The 14847-nt window shown below is 44.7% G+C and overlaps 1 protein-coding gene across 3 annotated transcripts in view; it reads right to left on the minus strand.

Moving 5' to 3' along the window:
* CC2D2A (coiled-coil and C2 domain containing 2A) overlaps positions 1-14847 on the minus strand; it is an 83818-nt gene that overhangs the window by 30394 nt on the left and 38577 nt on the right. For all 3 annotated transcript variants that reach the window (XM_084798665.1, XM_084798663.1, XM_084798664.1), the window contains 7 exons: positions 12123-12263; positions 7726-7882; positions 7006-7253; positions 5014-5191; positions 4285-4441; positions 2803-2950; positions 1444-1582 (listed from right to left, as the gene is read on the minus strand). In XM_084798665.1, the coding sequence (XP_084654791.1) occupies positions 1444-1582; positions 2803-2950; positions 4285-4441; positions 5014-5191; positions 7006-7253; positions 7726-7882; positions 12123-12263 (1168 nt within the window). The remainder of the gene's footprint in view (positions 1-1443; positions 1583-2802; positions 2951-4284; positions 4442-5013; positions 5192-7005; positions 7254-7725; positions 7883-12122; positions 12264-14847) is intronic.

The following is a 14847-nucleotide window of genomic DNA, read 5'->3' on the forward strand; positions in this document are numbered from 1 at the left end:
AGAGCCCAGGAAGGACAGCTTCTGGATACCACAGAAAAGCTGGTGGAGTGGCTACATTCTCTGAAGGCACTGCCATCTTCTCTGCCTCGTTCTTCTCCAGCTGTGGCCCCCCCTCTTGGAAGAACAGAGAAATGGGTGGGGACTTTCTGGGAACTTCAGCCAATGGAGACAGAAGTGCCCTCCTCTCCCAAGTTCAAATTTCTTTTTTTTTTTCTTAACAATTAAACTTTATTATACAACGCAACTAGCTTACACAAGAGGGAAAAAAGGTTAAAGGGAAAAAAGAGTGAACCTTCCGGTATCCATTCCACGGGACGGGTCCTTAGGTGTCTCTGGCCTGCGTGCTGGTCCAGCCTGTTGGCTGATCCACGTGCTCTCAAGCCCAGTCCCAACCTGCTGTTGCTCTCTCCTCTCTGCCTGTCTTCAAATTTCTTGAAGAACATCTCGGAGTCACTGAATCTGTGTTAGAAGGCACTGCAGGGCATTCAGCTATGATGGAGAATTGCATAGGGTGGCAGAGGGTCCCTGTTCATATGCTAGGGAAACTCCTGGCCCTTAAAGAGAAGCCAGTTGGAAGGAAGTCTTAATGCTTTGTTTTTCCATGGAAAAACTAATGGGTAAAATAATAGGATGTGATAGATAAGTATATGTATTGCTGATTTCAAGATAGTAATTAAGTCACAACTTGAAAAACCTGTGAACCACACTGCCCTTGAGATGGGACGGCCTCTTCTTTCTGAGGTGAATATTCTCTCTGCTAAGCAGCAGCAAGATGGAAGGACAGTTGGTAAGGAACAAAGACCAAATAAAGCGATTTGTCTTGAAACCTAAATGAAAACGAAGCTTTCTCAACACTTAGAATTATCCATCTGATAAGCCACGAGAATGAACCTGGGTTGTATGGTCACCCGTGAGGCACCCGCTTGTTTATTGTACTTTTGAGAGAGTTAAACCCACTGTATTTGATTTCAAGAAAAACGAACTGGGTGTGTTTAGGGTCATACAGTTGCCGACAGTTTTCATAAGATGCCCCATTAGTACTGAAAGCCTAAGAGGACAAGCATGTGGGATCTGGTTATTACCAGTGTGGTCGTGTGTGAGCAGCTCTGGTCTAAAGTTAGTTTCCTCTCTGTGTAGTGGAGAAATAGAACCTTTCTTTAGGGCTGTCTCCAAGGCTACAGAAAAGCAGTACTGTGTGTGGATTGTATGCCCATCAAAGACTTTATGCAACATCAACTTATATCCCCTTGATCCACCGTGAGGGCAGCACAGGCTTGGAGTGTTGATGCTCAACTGTGTCTCACAGCCAGGGAGGGGGCACAGCTGAGATTTAAAACTGTGACTGAAAGCTCTTGCATTCTTAAATAGCTACACAGAAAACTGTTAGAGGAAGTGCATTCCAAAGACAAGGTATTTTATCATATGCATCTCTGGCCATGTTACCGAGATCAACTGCATCAAAGGGGCATTGTTGGGGTCATTGGGGTCAAGCTTGGACTCTGATGCCCACTTGGCCAACTTCTTCATGTCCATCAGCCCTGATGTGCCAATAGATGAGATGGCATCTGCTCTCTTCAAAGCACTGGAAAAACAGCAAAAACACAGAGAAAGCAGTCAGGCACTTGAGTTCACCAGAGTCAGCACTGCCTACAGAAACCACAACCTCCTACAGGAGGAAGCTTTCTGTGCAGACGGTAGCCATTTTTTCTTTACTTGATTATTAAATAAGTTTAAGACAATAGGAAAATAGGAATAGAAGGAGTACAAAAGTGATCTAATACTACAACTCTATCCAATGCAGTGAAGTGCCCCCATTTCACATCCTAGCCCCAGTGTTCCAGGGTGCCCTGAATGCATCACTTCCAAGGCCACTTGGACAGCAGCTCTGGACACAGAGTTCAAAGGAGATACATGCTTAGCATGGCAGAGGTGGGGCATTATCACTTTACTTGGTCATCCCTTGCTTTACCTTCAGAGGAGCCAATACTTTGGCCCTAGGGGATTTCCCCAGCACTAGACGCCAATGGAATCTCCCTCCTCCCTCCGTCCCTCTGTTCCCCCCCCCGCCCCGCCCTCTGTATGTGAGCATATGTATACATATGGGTGTGGGCATATGTGTAGAGGACAGAGGACAAACTTGTCTTCCATGTGGGTCCCAGGGATTAAACTGAATGTCTGGATTGACAATACCTTTACCCACCAAATCATCTTTCTGGTTCTAAGTCCTTCTATTTCAGAAATGAGGCAACCAAGGCCTGAATGGTGAGATGACTGACAATGCATCTATAGAGAGATGGCAGAGGCAGCCTGCTAGACGGATGCAGGCCTTCTGCCTGAACCAGCATCACATCACAGTGGCCATCTGGACTATACTGGGAGGCCAGGCCTCCTCCTCCTACTTTGAAGCAGGACCTAAGATCTAGCAGGAAGGAAGAGAGCTGAAGAGTAGGAACTTTCCCATCTCCAGCAAGCTCTGCCTGTCACTATTAAAGAACCTTCAGCGAGAGAGAAACAAACAACCATATGCTGTGCACCTCCCAGCTCACGAGGTGAGAGAAGACCACATAGAGTTTCTGAGACAAGAAAATAAAATGCTGTTTTGTTTTTTTTTAATGTACCCAACACCAATAGGCATCCTTTATATGTTAGTTTAACTTTTATCTTAAGAAAAAAATGTGAAAGTATCATAAGACTCCAGGCAGCTAAAAATAAAAGGAAAGAACAAGACATCCCAAGCCTCCCCTTCCCATGACTCTAATAACAATGCTGATACTGGTCACCGGTTCGCTCTAGTCACGTTACCTTCGAAATCCAATGTTCTGCTGTGACAGTGGAGGAATTAAAGGGATCCCATTTTCTCCAATGGCCCATGTCACACTGTGGGACACTTTCCCTGAGGTCATTAGAGTCAGTTGATTGCTGCCATCAGCTTCAAAGGAGAAGGGCACTCCTAAGGGAGCATCAAGGTCAATAGGTTGGTGTTTAGAAAGGAGAGAGTGCAGGCCTGGCAAGAGTGCTGATGGTGGAGAGACGGGGCCTGGGGTAGAGGTGGTGACATGGACCACACAATCCAAGCCGAGCCACTAGAGTGTTTTCATTAAGAAACAGCAGAATCACATCAATAATATGGAGAGCGGTATTAAAATGATCAGAGAATATTTTGGAGAAAATTGGGAGGGGGGAACGGGGTCTCAATATGTGGCCCTGGCTGTCCTGGTATTATTTGCTGTGTGGACCAGGCCGATCTAGAGTTCATGGAGCTCTGTCTGCCTCTGCCGGTGACTCCTGAGCACTGGGATTAAAGGTGCTTACTTTTAACAAACAAGACACATTTAGAATTTTTAATATGTTTGAATAAAGTAAGTGGGAATGAATAAGTGAATGAAAAAGGAATGATTGAAAGTCTAAGGAAAGCAAAAAAGCATTCAGAACTGACCAGACTGACTAAAAAAAGAACTAAGCACTTTCTGGGGTTAAGAAGATACAATAAACAGAGAACACAGAGACTGTGATCAGATGTGCCCGAAGAGTGAATGGAGACTTTGGAAGACTCTAGCAGTGAGAGAAACCGATAATCATGTGAGTTAAAAAGAAGGTAAGAAACATGCTGGAGGGAGCCAGAGGTCCACCATACATTTCATTAGAATTTAGCCTTGAGAATGCTAACGAGTAATCTCCACATAATGACTAAAGTTAGTATCTTTTAGCCTTACACAGCTATATCACCGTGGTTTCTCTTTTTTGTGCACAATTCTTCATTTCAAATTATTTCTCTCTAAAAGATTATTACAAGCGGGATTAAGGCATCAAAGAGCATGTTAAAGCTCTCTAATTCATATTATAAAGTACTTTAGAGTAGTGTAGTTCATACATGTTTTCATAAACAAATGACTTGGCAAACAGTCATGTAGCTCTTGAACACACGCTAAGGCCTGAACTCAACTTTTACTATGGGGGCCCTGGAGATTAGCTCGCCCCCTCAGTCCTGGCACACAGCGCCTTTACCTGCTGCGCCATCTTGTTGGCCCTTTCTTTCCTTCTTCCCTCTACCCCTTTCGAGGCAGGGCCTGATTCCGTACTTCAAACTGTGGCAATCTCCCTGCCTCAGTCTTCTGAGTGCTAGGATCACAGGTGTGAGCCACTATCCCTGGCTTCTTTTGAATTTTTCATATCAAATTTATAATTACTTGGTGTTAATTTTTATCCCTCTTTGAAGTGGAAAAAGACAGAATCAAATCTGACAGTGGAAGCCTTGGGCTACTGAAAACAATCAGTTTTGCTTACCACTTCCAACTCCCTCGTGGTCTAACGTCACGTGCTGGTTGCTGCTGAATTCCACCTCTTCAATGGGGCCCCTTCCCGTGACGAGGGTAGTCTCAGGGATAGGCAGGAAGACCTCGGCTAGCAAGGTGCTACCACTGTGACCAATGGTTTCATAGACCTGAAATCCCGAGAGGAGACTCAGCCAGGAGAGGTGCAATAAAGTGTTCTCTCAGGCATCCGTCCGCATTGGTAGTGTTTGTGCTGGTCGGCCCCAGCCCGGAAAAGCTAAACTGTGATTTTGTGGTGCCAGGGAGGCCATCTTATCCCCACCTCCCAACCACCTTGCTTGGAACCACGTGCTGACGGCCTGGTTCTCAGTTCCTCTAGTTTCCAGGGCTAGAGCCGTGTGATAGTTAATATTACCAGCACAATGAGATCTAGTCTTATCTAGGAGACAAGTAACAGCATGCTGAGATCCCAGTGGATGGTCACATTGAAACCTTTCCTCAGCAAATCAATTAGGGAGCTCTCTTGTCCCAATAGTTTCCTTTCAGCCTTTTAAGACACCTAGTGTGGTGACCTATCTGTTCTCACTGACTTTACAAAAAGACATTTAATAACTAAGAGGCTGACCCACTCTTCTTGAGAGTCTATTGAAACACCCATTTTGCCTGTAGATGATTTAAATCTATCTTATAACTTCAGTGACCACAAAATTCCTGGGGCAGGGATTATATTTAATGGATGTACCTGAAGCATTAAACTCTCTGGCCAGTTGAATATTTGCAAATTGAAAATCTGTCCAAAGTGAACTCGGAAATCTGCCCCTAGTGGCCGGCTGACAGTCCTCGACACCTCCTTGCTGTTGAAGACCACCTTTAAGTACACAGACCGCCTCCTGACATCTTCCCTTCTCGAGACCTCCACCCTGCAAAGTGAGACCATCACAGCTGCAGTTAGTGTTCGCATGCTAAATATCACCATGCACTTGTCAACTGGCTATTGAACGTGACAAGGGACACCATGACAACTCTTGGTGTGATATCAGTCCCCCATTTGGCCCAGACAGTGATGGATCTTAAGGAGCTTGCTACAATCAAATATTGCGACGTGGAATGAACGGGGAAGCCATTGACAGCTTCTGAGAAGGCATGGGGGAACAAAGCAAGAGTCCAGTTGCTGTTGTACTACAGTCTCTTAAATGAGATTTTTCTTAAGTGAGACCTAGGTTTCCATTTAAAACAAAATCTTAAGGAGATATATTCCTTGTCAAATGGAATTAGTTTAGGACTGGAGAGAGGGTTCGGTAGGCAAGTGCTTCCTGCTTTTTTCTAGGGGAACTGAGCTTGGTTGCCAGCAGCCAGGTCAGGCAGCTCATGGCGCCCGGAACTCCAGCTCTAGGGCCTTCTGATCTCCACAACATTCACACTCAGTGGCATAGACACACAGACACATAAACAACGACAACAGGAAAACTTTAAAAAAAAAGGGGGGGGGGAGGAGTTAATTCAAACTGCAAGGACCAGTAATGACTTGTGTTTGAGCTAACAGGGTTTACCTGGAAATGTAGTAACACAGTTTGGCAGTGAGGTCAGGCCTCTTTGTCTAAGATCTAAGTTTTTCCTTCATGTTGGCACAGACAGGGGACTGCTCAGTGGATCCAAGGTATTAAGAACCCTGTCTTCCTTTAAAGTTTGGCTCCCTGAGAGAGCTGAAGCACAATGGCCTCACAGCCAGGACGTTTGAAGGCAGATCAGGCCCTTCACTAGGAGTGTCGAATTTCATTGTATACATTGCAGAGACACTACCAAAAATGCTAGTCACTAGCAATCACAGCATATTGACAAAAGTAAGAAGTTAGGATATTAAAATAAAAAACAGATACAGGTGTTGGGGATGGTAGTATAGCAACTAAATATTATTTGTTTAAATATGTAAAACATAATATTTATCATTTTAACTTTCTTTGGAGGCAGATTTGATGTAGCTGGCCCCAAACCCTTGATCCATCTGTGTCTAATCCCCAAGTTCTAGGCTAGTAGGCATGAGCCACCGCGCCCAACCATTTTAACTTTTTAAATCCACATTTTACCACCATTAAATATACTCATATACAACAGTCACTGCTACATACCTACAGAGTGTTTCACTGTCCCTAAGAGAAATTCTTTTGTCATTATTAAATGGAATATCAGTTTTTAATATTTTTACATCCCCTCAATTTAGACATATCCAGACATGAGCTGGCTCTAAGCTGAAATCAAGAAGCAAAGAGACACCTCAGTGTTTGTAGTAGCAGTAGGGGACACGGGTACAGGAAGCCACTATGGAGAGCAGGCATTGACTTGCAGTGGGGTTCTCCCACAGACAGCTCTGTGGAGAGGGCTCCTGGATGACAAGCGGGGTGCAAAGATGGGGAACCCTAGGAAATCTACAAAGTAAGCATACATGAGCAGTTTCACATGGTTCATTCTTATGCCTATATATGGGGGCATGATTTCTCTGTTTATAATGGTGCGGTGTGATTATACACACACACACACACACACACACACACACACACACATATATATATATATACATGTATATATATATATATATATATATATATATATATATATATATATATATACCTCCCTGTGTGCTCATGTGTGTGCAAAGATACGTGTGAGTATGCAACAGTGTCAGAACATGTTTACCTTGTACATTCCAATCTCATGTGTGCCTAGAACTTGTGCTTACCTGGGACACTGGTCATTGGGGGTCACGTTCCCTGCCAGACTCAACTCTGGCACCAGTGTGGGCTCCCCTGGCCTCCTCCTGCTGTGGGCTACTCTGTCCCGCACCTGCTGCTCTATGACAGCTGGGTCAGGGGCCTCTGGGGGGGTGGGCTTCTTGATCTCTTCCTCAGGCAAGGGCTCCTCAGCCTCCTCCTCCTCCTCCTCAGGGTGTTCCTCTGCTGTTTGCTTCTTTTTCTTCTTTTTGGCCCTCTGTTGGGGAAGAGGTAACCTAGCTTTGAAACAGGCTCCAGGACTGTCCTTCAGGAGCATGGTACTCAGAACAGAGAGACCTGGACACCCCCAGTCCCACCCCATCTCCACCATCCATGGACCTCAGTTCTCTCCCCAAGTGAAGACAAGCACAAAGCCAACCCCTCACCCACCGGGGCTTCTAAAATGAGGCAACATCCTCAGAACATTCAGCAGGGTCATCAACATCTCCATTTAAAGTGGCCATGCATGGAAAATACACATTTGGCATGTACATTACTGATTATAAATAGAACTATCAGCAAAGTGTCTGGGTGGCTTTTTGGATAAAGATATTAACCAGTCAATCCCATTTGACAGAAGAGCCAGCAGGAGACCCTCGGTCCGCCCCCCCCCCCCCCCCCGTGTGGCCCGCAGGTCCAGTGGCCCTCCCAAGGCAGCCCTCCTCCTGGCTGAGTGATGTTTTATAAACCTGTGCTTTCCGCCAGGCCTTCCACTGCTGGTGAGATGCTCTGTACTCTTCCATCCTCTTTGTGTATTCTTCCATGTGCTCTTCCAGCAGTTCATGGATCTCAGCTTGAATCTCTGCTTCGTATGCGTCCTCATCTACTTCCTGGTCGACTTTTTCCCTTTAAATGAATCTTGGTTATTTGTTGGAATGAAGTAAAAGCGTAATCGTGCAGCAGCCACAGTGCTGGCCTTTCCCTGGGCCAGGGTCTCTCTTCTAAAACTGCTGCCTTGACTTAAGCTGTGAGCCCTGTGCTATCCCCACCCCCAAGGAGACCTTAGCTCAGACAGTTAAGAAACTTGCCTGTGAGTACACAGGTGGAAGAGCTGTGGACCAGCCGGCAATAAGGTCACTCTGCTTAAACCACCCCATGGGTTGCCAAGACAGTGTACGTTCTCACCCCATAGTGCCTGAGAATCCATTTTAAGAGTTTTACTATGTTTACTATGTTTTACTCTGTCCTCATGTTTACTACGTCTTTGTCACTGTGTCCCTTGAGCCACTTCCTGAACTTTGGTTGAGAGTTTCAGGTTGTTTTCTAGTGATTTTGTTGACAAGCCATCATCAGTTCATTCCAATCAAAAGACTGTATCCACAGTGTGTTTTTTTTTTTTTTTATAAAAGTCTGTGGACCTGAGATGCACACCATAACAGTACTTGTGGTGGTTTAAACAGCTGCCATAGATTGTGTGTTTGAATGCTTGGCCCATGTGGAGTGGCACTACTAGGGGGTGTGGCTTTATTCGAGGGAGTATGTCCCTGGAGGCGGGTTTTGAGGTCTTATACATGGTCCAGCCATGACCAGTGTCGCATACAGTTTCCTTCTGCTGCCTGTGGATCAAGATGTAGAACTCTGAGCTCCTCCAGCACCGTGTCTGCCTGCATGCCGCCATGCTTCCTGTCACGATGATAATGGACAAAACCTCTGAAACTGTAAGCCAGCCCCAATGAAATGTTTGCCTGACATCGTTCTCTCACAGAACCTGAAACTAGCCATTCTTTGCTAGGCTGTCAACCAAAGAGCCCTAGTTATATCCTAGTCCTACTGTCCTACAGACACAGTGGCAATTCCCAGCTTTTAAATGGGTGCTAGGGATCTAAATACAGGTCCCCATGTTTCCATGGCAAGTGTTGTTACCCTTTGAGCTGCCCCCAGATCTTTATTTGAGTTTTAACTAGGAATGTGATGGGCACTAGATCACAAAATTTCCTTTTATAGATAACAAAGATGAGATATGATAGAGATTTACGTTCAGAATTTTAGATGCACGAAGATAGGAAAGATGTTTTCTTCAAGGTTGCCAAATATAAACAGCCAAAACACTATGAATGTAACATTTATATAATTCCTGATTGTTTTGTGGTTCTTCCAGCTGTATGTAATTTATTGTATATATGTGTAATAATATAAATGTATATGTAAAGAAGAAAATTAATAAAAATAATAAAAAAGAATACAGACTAGCACTGAGGGTTAAAAATGCTCAGGATTGTACTGTAAATTGTGACAAGTAAATAATATGAGAATCTCAATTATTTGGGTAATAGCTGGGTTAAGGGAGAAACACAATTTTATAAAAATAAGTTTAATAACCTCCCCAACTAGGATGACTTGTCTGTACTCAGAGAGGATGTGCCTATTCCTGCAGTGAATTAATGTGCCAGGCACTGTTGATACTCTTGGGGCCATCCCCCTTACTCTGAGCAGAAGAAAATGGGAAAACAGGAGAAGAGGTGTGTGATAGGCTACTGGGATGATAGGAGAGAGGCTGCAATCAGGATGTAAAGTGAATAAATAATTAAAATAAAAAAAAAAAGAGTTGCCTTGGTTACAGTGTCTCTTCACAGCAACAAAACTCTAAGAGAGTACTGGATTAAATAGATGTGAAGGCGATGGAATATTACTCAGCTATTAAAAACAAGGATTTTCCAAAATTTGTGGACAAATGGATTGAACTAGAAATGATCATAATGAGTGAGCTAACCCAGAAGCAGAAAGAGTCAAATGGTATATACTCACTTATTACCGGACACTAGCCCAAGGGACAGGTCCCATGAAAGTCTGCACCTACCAGGAAATGGGGATGGAGGTGAGGACATCCTATTGAGACTCTAGATGAGGAAAATATAGAGGATAGGCAAGTAGGGGGACCCAGAGGGTCCTAGAAACCTACAAGAAGAACATTATGATGGCTAGATCTGAGCCCAGGGATTCTGCTTGATCTAAGGCACCAACCATGGACAAAACGGGCAGTCGTCATCAAACCCCTACCCAGATCTAGCCAAGGGACAGAACATTCTCCACAGCTAAGTGGAGACTGGGGACTGACTTTCACAGGATCTCTGGTGCCCCATATTTGGCCATGTCCCTTTGTGGGGGAGGCCCAATGGCACTCGGAAGAAGGATAGAGGACTACCAAGAAAAGACTTGATACCCTAGCACCATATTCAGGGGGAGGAGGTCCCCCACAGCCACAGTTATAGGGAAGGGGGATTGGGGTGAAAGTGGGAGGGAGGGAGGAATGGGAGGATGCATGGGATGGGATAGAAAATGAGATGTAATAGGAATTATTTTTAATTTTCAATAAAAATGTGTAAAAAAAAAATAGATGTGAAGGTTCCTGGGTTAACTACCTGGAGTCTTTTCCAACTTGATCCCTCGGGAGACTCCTGAGTGGGACACAACAGGCAAGCTGCAGCTAAGTCGGCCTGCAGTGTTCCCAATGTAGCAAGGCTCAAAGAGCAATCACACTTGCATTTACTCTGAACAAGTTATGAATGGTTTAAGTTTGGGACAATTCCAGCTTTTCCATCAAAATTTATCATTATTTTTGTCTAAAACATATCTGTTGTTAAGCAAAGTGTTAGATAATTACCCCAGTTTGTTATTTTTCACACACATATATGGGTACACCATTTACCCCCAAAGAAACGCCCAGAAAGAGGCCAGTACCAGCTGCAGAGATGTTCTTTGTGAAAACTGACAGCACAGTTATGAGGCAAGAAACCACACTCATAATAATGTATGGACTTCTCATGAAGTAGGAATCACACATGTCACCAAAGCATCTCTTGCCTATGCTACAAACAAGGAACGACTGAAAACAAATTGAAGATGAGCTGGGAAACACAGAACTATAAAGATTATAGGAGAGGCCGAAATAGTTAACCGCATAAAACAGGGCACAGAGTACGAGACAATAAACATCAATTTACTCTATTGTTTGAAAATTGAAATGTTCTCTTTAGAGGGAAAAGGGGGAGGGGGAGGGTCAGGGAAGGATGGAGGGAAAAGGGTGGACGGGAAGAGGGGGTAACCGCTCCAGAGCACAGAGAGGTCATCGATATCTGCAGCACATCTCATGAACAAGTTGAGGTCCCAGGTACCTTCCCAACTCGTGTGAATTACAAACAGGTAAAGGAGGCATCATAAGCCCACCATTATGAGCAGCTAGGGAAATGGAAATTATGCCAGTAGATGTTTGACCCTAGCCAGGAGACAGGGACACTGGTGAAGGCACTAAGGGGCATCACCCTCGTGGGGTGCGTTCAGAGTCCGCATGTCAAGTGGGAGAAATGTGTCTTCTAGTACTCGTCAGCTGCACTTCCGGGACGTATCTGGAAACCTGGGTGCACACTGAAGGCAAGTGTGAAACTGTGTAGTGAAGTGTGTGTGGTGCGTGCACGCGTGTGTGTCTATGTGTGTGTGTATGCAAGGGTCCACATGTCGAAGCCGGAGATAGGTGTCGATTACCTTCCAGTATTGTTCTCAGCCTTATCTTTGAGACAGCCTCTCTTCTTGAACGTGGCTCTCATTGGTTAGCTAGACTGGCTGGCCAGGGACGTCTGGGATCCATCTGTCCCCAACCCCAACTCCCCAGCACTAGCAAGCATGCCTGGCTGTTGCCGTGGGTGCTAGGGATCTGAGCTCAGGCCTTCATGCTTATCCTGCAGGCATTCTTTCAAGTGAGCATCTCCTCAGCTCTTACAGTAGGATTTTATAGAACAAACTATAGCTACACAGGGTCAGTCACTGTCCATCACTGCACATAGCACAGAGAAGTAACTGTCTTTACACTTTGGTTCTATAAAAAGTGGGATACAGGCAGTATTAAGGAGTGTATTCTTAAGGGTTATACACAGAGCCAGGAAAACCACCATCAAAGAAGTCCAGACAGCTGTTACTGCAGCTGGAGAGAGGCTTGGGAGCTGCTAGGTGTCTGCAATGCTCTCTTTCTCAGCCTGGGAAGCAGCTACAAGGCTGCTGCTGTTTTCTGGTACTATGTAAACAGTACCTATGCACTATGCATCTTCCTTGAGGCATGATACAGCCCAACAAACCGATATTCGAGAAGTCTTACTTTCTCAAGACGAGCTTCAGGGGCGTGTTTGTAAACCTCTGGAACTCCCGTAATGACTTCATCTCTTTCCAAACCTTTATGATGGTCTTAAGCAGTGTTCGATCTTTCTCTTGTTCAGCATCACGCAGTTTTCGCGTTTGCCTATGAGAAGTAGTAATAATTGATGCATCTGTATCAGGTATGTTAGTTTATAAAATGTTAATAATGGCTCATTATGCATATTGATATAGACAGCTGCCAGATCCAACTCTCCCTTTTACATTTGCTTGCAAAACTGCTGCCCAGTTCCCTACTCAACGCTGGCTTTTTTCTTTCACAGCTCTGCCATGGATTCTAAGTAAATCTGGGATTCTTTGCTTCTACGATTCACTCATATGGCAATATTTTTCTTTTTAAGAGTTTTCAGTACTTCTGAGAAACTGTTGCGTTAGGAGCTGTGAAAGGAAGTAGAAAAAAAAAAAGAAGGTAATGGGATGAGAAATGTGTTTTGGAAGTTTTCTTTTATTGTATTCTCTTCAGCTGAATCTGAATTTGGTTAACTAAATTATCTTTTAAAATTCTTTTTTTCAGGGGCTGGAGAGATGACTCAGAGGTTAAGGGTACTGACTGCTCCTCTAGAAGTCCTGAATTCAAACTGTGGCCCCTCCAAGCTGACAGCTGCCTGTGTAGCTATGAAAGGAAGGGACTGACAGGAGTATTTATCATGGATTCAGGATGCTGGTGTCCCGGTTTCTCAGACAAGGACCGAGAGACCTCTGTGTTCACCAATCACAGGTTCTGCTCGGAGGTGATACAGTGCCATTGCCTGCTTTGAAGAGTTTTCATGCTAATGAGATGACAGGTGGTTCTGGTTTCAGCTGAAGAGGTGGCATTTCAAAGTGCTTTTTTTCTTTATTTCAGTTATTTAACCTGTTTTGGGATCATCCAATACATTTTTAAAAAGGTTTATTTATTTTTAGTCTATGTACATTAGTGTTTTGACTGCGTGTACATCTCTGGGAGGGTGTCAGATCCCCTGGAACAGGCAGTTGTGGGCTGCCATGCGGGTGCTGGGTATTGAAATGGGGTCCTCTGGAAGAGCAGCCAGTGCTCTTAACCACTCAGCCATCTATCTCTCCAGCCCCTGATACATTTTTAAAGCCTTTTCCCACAAATGGTAGCCAGCCTCCGATTTACTCTAACACACGATAGATAAGTCAGCCAGTGGATCAGTTTTGAACAGGTGCCATGTGCCGGTCCAGGGTGAACAGACATGCCTGGGAAAGAGACAGTGCCTCTGTATTCAGGCAGTTCGCAGTTTAGCTCAGGAGATGTAGTCACAGATAAGTGATGACAGCATATGACCCGGGGTCTGCCTATGACAACATCCTGAGAAAGCAAAGGAGGCAGAACCCTGCAGAAATTAGCACCTCCTACCTGGGGGACAGGTAGGTCTACTTAAAATGACTTGGGCTGTAGAGACAGTACAGGGAAGTAAGGGGTCTGACTTCCTAGGGGGTCAACAAGTGGGGGTAGAGTAAGGGGGTTGGCAAAGCATGATAGTTACTGTTGGGAAGTCTGGACTCAGGAATCTCATGTCCGTGGGAAGCAAGAGAGTGACAGCCTGGTGTGAATTCTGGCCTTGGAGAAGCTATGTCACTTCTCCACCTGTGAAGGAGGCATGCTAACTGAAGTCACTTTGCATGCTTTCTGGGAGGGTAAGTTAACACAAATGGTGTGTATGTATCCTAGCCTGGCCACCGACCTACAAGGGTCACCTGTCATAGATGGTCTGACCTTCCTTTAGCCCATTATCTGCTACTTTCCCTGCCTTATCCTTCTGTCTGTCTGTCTGTCTGTCTGTCTGTCTGTCTATCTATCTATCTATCTATCTATCTATCTATCTATCTATCTGAGAGTGTTTATCTGTGTAGCCCTGGTTGTCCTGGAACTCGCTCTGTAGACCAAGCTGGCCTTGAACTCAGAGATCCACTTGCCTCTGCCTCCCAAGTGCTGGGATTAAAGTTGTGCAGCACCACTGCCCAGCCCCTGCCCCTCTTTTAAATATATATATATATATATTATTCTGCTTGCATGTGTGCCTGCATGCCAGAAGAGGGCACCAGATCTCATTATAGATGGTTGTGAGCCACCATGTGGTTGCTGAAAATTGAACTCAGGACCTTTGGAAAAACAGACAGTGCTATTAACCTCTGAACCATCTCCAGTGCCCCCCTCCTTACTTTTAAAAACTAAAATACCAGATTAGTTTACTGAGTTATATAACACCTTCAGAATTTTTCTACTTCCTTTTGTAGTTCCCAACAAAACAATTTCTCATAAATGCTGAAAACTTTTCTCAACAACAAGAATTATTGCCCTATGAGGGTTTTTTTTGTTTTATTTTTGTTTTTTGTTGTTGTTTTGTTTTTGGTTTATTGAGACAGGATTTCTATGCGTAGCCTTGGCTGTCCTGGACTCGTTTTGTAGATCAGGCTGGTCTCGAACTCACAGCCATCAACCTGCCTCTGCCTCCCGAATGCTGGGATTAAAAGCATGTGCCACCACTGCCCGGCTCCATATGAGTTAAATGAGCAAGGAATCCCAAAAGACTATGTAGTCAGAAGTGATGGCAGAGCTATGGAGGAAGAGAGCAGGTGGCTTTTGAGTAGGGCACTGGGTAGTATTGCTGCAGTCTTGCAGAGACACTGACCTCTACATGAACCCACAGGGGAGGGTGCCTTTT

The sequence above is a fragment of the Acomys minous genome, assembly GCF_964271855.1.
Source record: "Acomys minous genome assembly, chromosome: 10".
Classification (NCBI taxonomy): Eukaryota; Metazoa; Chordata; class Mammalia; order Rodentia; family Muridae; genus Acomys; species Acomys minous.